General features: G+C 46.7%; 1 protein-coding gene across 4 annotated transcripts in view; it reads left to right on the top strand.

Moving 5' to 3' along the window:
- Positions 1 to 925: 925 nt before the first annotated feature.
- TSC22D2 (TSC22 domain family member 2) overlaps positions 926 to 7198 on the top strand; it is a 48884-nt gene continuing 42611 nt past the window's right edge. For all 4 annotated transcript variants that reach the window (XR_009351076.1, XR_009351075.1, XM_059163776.1 and 1 more), the window contains exon 1: positions 926 to 2919. Coding sequence is in view for 2 of the 4 variants with exons in the window: in XM_059163776.1 (XP_059019759.1) it covers positions 938 to 2919 (1982 nt within the window). In the remaining 2 variants the exon portion in view is untranslated. The remainder of the gene's footprint in view (positions 2920 to 7198) is intronic.

The raw sequence follows: 7198 nt of genomic DNA, 5'->3' as shown, positions 1-7198 counted from the left end.
AGTTTCTCCAGGCTCTGCGAACCGGGCGCACCGAGGAGGAGCCGAAAAAGCTACCACCGCTACCTCACACAGCCGGAGCGCCTCCGCTCGCCGGCCAGTCAGTCGGCCGCCGCCACCACCGCCGCCGCCCCTCACTCTTCTCAGGAGCCGCGAGGGGAGGCCGAGACCGCCGCCGCCCGCGGGGTGGCTCCCCCTGTAAGGGGAGGACCGAGCCGGCTTCCCCTCCCCCGGAGCGGGTTTCCGCCAGAGACAGTCGACATGTCCCTGGGGCTGAGCTCCGGCTAAAGCCGGGGAGGGGGCCGCCCGCCCGCGCCGAAGCTCCGCCGCCCGCTCGCGGACCTTCAGCCAGCCCCAGCCCGCCGCTCCTGGCTGAATCAGGAATCCCCGGCTCCAGATTCGCCACTCCTTCCTCTTCCCTCAGCGTCCGAGAGCCCAGAGCTGACGCCGGCACTGGCCTGAGGAGCCCGAGCGGGGCAGCACCGCCCCTCACGCCGCTGCCGCCTCCTCCCCTGCGCCCTCCCACTCCCACCCCCAGCCAAGGCCTGCTGACCGCGCCGAGCGCCGAGCTGGACTGACCACGGCGGCCCCGGAGACTGGAGGAGAAAGCAGGCGGCCCGCCCCTGGGATCGCGCTCGCGCCGCCGCTGAGGGGATTGAATTGAGGCGCCGCGGCTGCGGGAGGCGAAAAGGAAGGAGGGGCCGCCGCGCGAGTGCGACGGGGGCAGAGCCGTAGAGATCGACTCAGAAGGAAACGGAGAGGAGGATGTCTCACAGAGCGGCTAGCGTCCGGATCAGCCAGTGACTCTTAACAGCGGCGGGCCTCAGACCCCAGCGCGGACTCGGACTTTGTCTTTGGGGGCCCCTGCTCTGCCCTTCCTGGTTTCCGGCAAGATTGCAGAGGAGCCGGCGAGCCTCTCTGCGCTCCAGCTTTCCTCACCATGTCCAAGATGCCGGCCAAGAAGAAGAGCTGCTTCCAGATCACTAGTGTCACCACGGCCCAGGTGGCCACTAGCATCACCGAGGACACTGAGAGCCTGGACGACCCGGACGAGTCACGTACAGAGGACGTCTCCTCCGAGATATTCGACGTTTCTCGGGCTACGGATTATGGCCCTGAGGAGGTCTGCGAGCGCAGCTCCTCGGAAGAGACGCTGAACAATGTTGGGGATGCGGAGACTCCCGGGACCGTCTCCCCAAACCTCCTCCTGGACGGGCAGCTGGCGGCCGCGGCGGCTGCTCCCGCCAACGGAGGAGGAGCCGTTTCGGCCCGGAGCGTGGCTGGGGCGCTGGCCAGTACCCTGGTGGCGGCCGCCACCTCGGTCCCCTCCTCCGGGGCACCTGGTGCCCCGCCGGTCGCGGGCTCGTCTGCCGGGCCAGGGACCGCAGCCGCATCACAGCCCCCCACCACTTGTAGTTCCCGTTTTCGGGTGATCAAGCTGGACCACGGGAGCGGGGAGCCCTACCGCCGCGGCCGATGGACGTGTATGGAATACTATGAGCGGGATTCAGACAGCAGCGTCCTGACCAGGTCCGGGGATTGCATTAGGCACAGCAATACTTTCGACCAGACTGCGGAACGGGACAGCGGCCTGGGCGCCACCGGAGGGTCGGTGGTGGTGGTGGTGGCCTCCATGCAGGGGGCGCATGGGCCCGACTCGGGAACTGACAGTTCCTTGACTGCTGTGTCACAGCTACCCCCGTCGGAGAAAATGAGCCAGCTCGCCCCGGCCCAGCCGCAGAGTTTTGGCGTTGGGCAGCCACAGCCACAGCCACCGCCGCCCGTAGGTGGGGCTGTGGTTCAAAGCGCGGCTCCAGTGCCGCCGTTCCCGGGAGCCGCGACCGGGCCGCAGCAAATGATGGCAGCCCCGCAGCCGAGCCAGCCCCAGGGAACGGGCCCCGGCGTCCTCCCGCAGGGGCCCAACGGACAGGGGTTGCAGCTGACGAATGTAACCCTGACGCAGCCCGGCGTGGCCCTGCCGCAGCAGCCCGGCCCAGCCGTCAGCGCTCCTGCGACGCAGCAGCCCCAGCCGTTCGCGTACCCCCAGCCTCAGCTACCGCCCGGACACTTGCTGCCAGTCCAGCCCGCGGGTCAGAGTGAGTACCTACCGCAGCACGTGGCCGGCCTGCAGCCACCTAGCCCCGCGCAGCCCTCCTCCACCGGCGCCGGAGCGAGCCTTGCCACGGCTGCCAGCCTTCCAGTGGGCACGGGCCAGAATGCCGCCTCGGTGGGGGCGCAGATAATGGGCGTGTCTTCCTTGCCCAGTGAAGTTGTGGCCCCGGGGCCGGGACCCGCGCCGGGCGGACAGGCCGCGCCTGGTCAGCCGGCCGGAGTGCCCTTGGCTGCTGTGGGATGCGCCGTGCCGCCGGGCCTGGTTCCCCCTGGGACCGGGCAGCCCCAGTCCGTGCCTCCGCCGCAGATGGGTGGCAGTGGTGCGCCGTCAGCCGTGCCTGGCGGCCCCCACGCCGTGCTGCCCGGAGTTCCAAACGTGCCTGCAGCCGTGCCCGCTCCAAGCGTGCCTAGTGTGTCTACCACCTCTGTTACTATGCCAAATGTACCCGCGCCTCTGGTCCAGCCGCAGCAGCTGAGCAGCCATACGCCAGTCAGCAGGAGCAGCAGCATAATCCAGCATGTTGGGCTGCCCTTAGCGCAAGGCACACCCAGTGCACCAACAAGTCTACCACAGTCTGACCTAAGCCAGTTTCAGACTCAGACCCAACCTTCAGTCGGGCAAGTTGACGATACTAGAAGAAAATCAGAACCCCTACCTCAACCACCACTTTCTCTCGTTGCTGAAAATAAGCCTGTTGTGAAGCCTCCTGTTGCAGATGCCCTGGCAAACCCCCTTCAGTTAACACCTATGAACAGTCTGGCCACCTCTGTATTCAGCATAGCTATTCCTGTTGATGGTGATGAAGACAGGTATGGAAATCTTACTTAAAATATTTGATAGGAATGCTTGACCAAACATTTTAGTTTAGAATGCAACTTAAGGAAAGTTCTTTTATTTTTTTTTTTAACTTTGAGTCCCTTAGCGTTTTTTAAGTATAAAAATTAGTTTGTGTTTAGTAAGGTTGATTTATCAGTTCTTGAAAAGGCATAGTTTTAGATTGCTAATGTGAAGGTGTAATGAGAGAATTGGTCTTGTCACATTCATTTAAAAGCACAACTGGGTAAGGACACAACATTTGTTCATTCAGAAAAGTGGATTTAAGCTTAATTCTCTTGATTTACAGGTGGCAACTAGTAGATTATGCCCCATAGGAGTGTCCTTTTCTTAGGTAACAGTTACACTTGAACACTTTGTCAGTTTGAGTTTGGAGACTAAGACATAAAATTAGAAGTTTCCCATTCTGGAAAACCGGAGGTCTTCTAGTAGGGAAAGATCCATGTAAGTAAGGAATCTCCTCCAGTGTATCTGCAAAGGCTGGAGAGAGAATGGTGAAATGTCAAGTCTGGCTTTGAAGATCCTATCATCCTCCAGCCTTTTAAATATAAGAACATAGAAGGTCAGGAGGCTTCCCGGTGACTTTACGATTCTTTTTTCTTTTTTCTTTTCTTTTTTTTTTTTTTTTTTAAGTAAAAAGTATATTGGAAAGATGTTATCTTCCATCAGTTGTTTTTTTTTTTTAACTACAGAATGGGAAGTATGAAATGAGACTCTGACAGTAGTAAAAGCTACAGTTCTTAGAGTAATTTTATAGTAAAAGTGTTAATAGTTGTCACCAATTGGCTCCCTCTTTACTTAAGGGATGCTTTTTTTAATGGTTTAAGTGAAAATTGGTGTATTGCCATACCAATTCTACAACAGTTGAAGTTTGGTTATAGTTCAGTGAGGATTTTAAGTGATTTTCAGGAAATACCACAGGAAAATTTGACATATTGCATATTTTTAAAAACTGACTTGTTACAAGCTTTAGAATTACATTTAAAAATTACAGAGGTTTCAGGTACTTTACAGTTAGGCATTTATTTGTTGGGTTTTTTTATTTTGAGCAAGGTTGATTGCAGATATGTTTAAAGATTATGGATTTCTAGAGTAATTGGTATAGAGAACAATGAGATCTGTTAAAACTTTTTCTTCTGTTTCTTCTTAGTTCCTTCACATTCTTAACTTTTCAGTTTCAACTAGCCTTGTATTTTTGTTACATACTTCTGTGGTTTGAAAAATACTCATGAAATCATATTTTCTGCTTTTTGTAATTCAAAGTTCATCTTTTTTTGTAGGTGACTTGCTTGTTGGGAGTCTTTTTTCCATTTGAGAACTCTTAGAGAATACCACGTGTCCATAAGTGAGCTCAGCTAGCTAGTCATTGAGAAATTTTATATGGATGGGACTACCAAGTAAAAAAATTTGATTCCACAAGCCATTCAGAAAAATCCCTCTTTACATCTGCTCCCATATTTCACTTTTCACACATAGGGACACACCTAAAATGCAGATTGAGTTTATTTGTTCACCCCTTTTCTAGCTGCCAGAAACCAGTTTTTTCTGATGGGTTCGTAAATAACCATTTGCTTGCCTCTGTTCCTGAAGTACATTGCCTCCATATCTCAAGAAATGAGTGGTTTCCCAAACCACACCCCCCTTGTAAAACACATGCCCATCTATGAATGAAAATTGTATTTTTCTCTCCTTTTCATGCCTCTCAGTTTAAAGCATATGCAGTTCACATAAAATTCCCCAGAATTTTAATATGATGATGTGGCATGAAGCAGAGAGCTATGTTGACAAATGGAAACTCTGGAATGTATTCTTTAGGTATGACCTCAAAGATGCAATTATTCATCCTCTTTATTAAAAATGTTAATAATTTTAAGATTTTATTTCGGAAGGTGAATGAGCTACAGCTGCTACTGTATCTGTTCTTATCAATTGGCAATAGTTAATCCAGTGCAGGGGTTTTGATGTGTATGCAGTCATATCTTAAATATGGTATTTCCCTCCCCCACCCAGTCTTTTAAAATCTGCATTGTTTACCAATGTTGCATTTCTAATTTTTGTTATAATCATTGACTGGTTTTTAATTTAACATGCTAGTTTTCAAGATGTAATCTTACACATTTGACTATTTTGTCACTAGACCAACACACCTGGTGAAGGAATAAATCCATTAAGTAGAAATAGTTTTTTGTTTTGTTTTGTTTTTAATGGAAAGTCTTTGTGGAAGAGGGCATTTTAAGTTGTATGCTTGAAATTAAATAACACAGTTTTTCTAGGCATATGTTTAAATTACTGAGATAACTATATTTGAGGAAACCATACCAACAAAAATCATAATTTTAATACGGTGATTTGGGGTTGCCTTCTTAAATTAAAATCTACATACAATTTTAGTTGCAGCCATTTAGATGCAAACATTGGAGTGAGAGGTTTTGAGTAATTATGACTTTAACTTTGTGAATAGCTTGACAAATTTCAGATCCGAAAATTTTGTAAACAGTTTGCTTTTTTTTTTTTAAAGTTAATATGTTAGTAAACATAGTCTCGTTCTTTGAGAAAAGGAAGGAAAATGGAAGATTAACAAAAATGATTGAGGTTCTTTAGTCTGATATATTGAAAACTCTATCTCGTGGTGTTTTTGGCTCCATTGCCTTTTACAAAGCTTCATTTTGAGACTTACTCATTTTTTAAAAAGAGGACTTATATATTAATACATTTTAATAATGTACCTTTAGAAGGGCTGACGATTATATATAGAAAGCAAGGAAATGTTTTCAAGTTCAGTTAACACTGCCTATTGACGTTACATTACTAATTGCCGTAAAGTTAAATATTCTAGCCTTTCTCGTTGGAAAGACTTATAGTCAGTTGTTGATTCTCTCAAACTGATTTTGTGTAAACAGAATATAATAATGGTTGAAAATATAGTGCACAAAAAGCCACTTTTACGGTGAAAGTTACAAAATTTGTTTAAATTACCAATACACTTAACAGACTCCTTTTTGATAAATGGGGAGAGGTACAAAATATTACTGGCACTTTTGGAAAGGGAACACAGTACAGATCGTTTTCCACAGATAGCTGACCAGTGTGAACTCTTGTAGGCCACATTCCAGGAACTGTTATGAATGGCTGCAATTGTGAACTGTCAGCTACAACCAAAAAATTGTTGGAAACCTGATTGTAAGGATCCCTTAGTGGCAGATGTCTTTATATCTTATTAATGGTTTTATTTGTATAGTTTGCTAATGTCTACTGTTGATGTATTATAAATTGTTAAATTTTAAGTGGTGTATCCTGGTATGTGCTATAAATACACAGATTTTTTGTATGGCTATATATGTATCTCAGATATACATACATACTTGTGCAGGTTTTTGAACTTGATAGTTAAGTGAGATTATGTAAATGTATATAAAGAGACAACTGTCACTCTTACCTTTATTGTAAAATCTATAGGTACTTATGAGAGCGCTAAAAGTCTCACTGCATTTAGTCTTTACAAATGAAAGCTCCTTAGTTGAATCTTTGTGTTATGAGCTTATGTTTCCTTATTGATACTGAATAATGGAGGTAATTTTGCCCATCCAGCTTTACAGTTGACGTTTAAATCAAACACTACATATTATCTTAGGTACTCTTACCAAGGATTTTGTAATTCAAAGTGTGAAATCCTGTGTATGAGTGACCTTATTATTTAGTATAAAAACTGATAATTGATGGATTCATCAGAGTGCCATGCTGATTACCAAAATATACTTTAGTCATAACCATGGCTCTAAGTAAAGGAAATTACCATAGATTTTCAAGAAGATTAATGTTGATGGATTCATCAGAGTGCCATGCTGATTACAAAAATATACTTTAGTCATAATCATGGCTCTAAGTAAAGGAAATTACCATAGATTTTCAAGAAGATTAATGTTTCAGAAGTGTATCAGTAGGCAGTATGGTACTTTTTTTTAAATTAACAATGACCTATATATTGTTCAAAATCATGTATGAACTAAATTCTATAGGCTGAACATTGGATAACCTTTAGTAAACACAAGGGCTTCTAGAGTGGGTAGGTGTAGGTAAGACACACTCTGGTTAGTAACAGTTTCTTCCTTGTAGGGGAAGTAGGGTATCTTGAACTAAATTGCTTTTTTGAGATGTCATTTTTTTATAGTACTGATACTGTGGTATATGTATTTTCTGTTTCCTGAGAATAAGGGTAATAGTAGTCTGTTCTTGGAGAATTCTAATAGCACTAAT

This window comes from Mustela lutreola, chromosome 2, assembly GCF_030435805.1.
Source record: "Mustela lutreola isolate mMusLut2 chromosome 2, mMusLut2.pri, whole genome shotgun sequence".
NCBI lineage: Eukaryota > Metazoa > Chordata > Mammalia > Carnivora > Mustelidae > Mustela > Mustela lutreola.
Note: the sequence above shows the minus strand (reverse complement) of the source record. Positions and strands in the feature narration are given on the sequence as shown.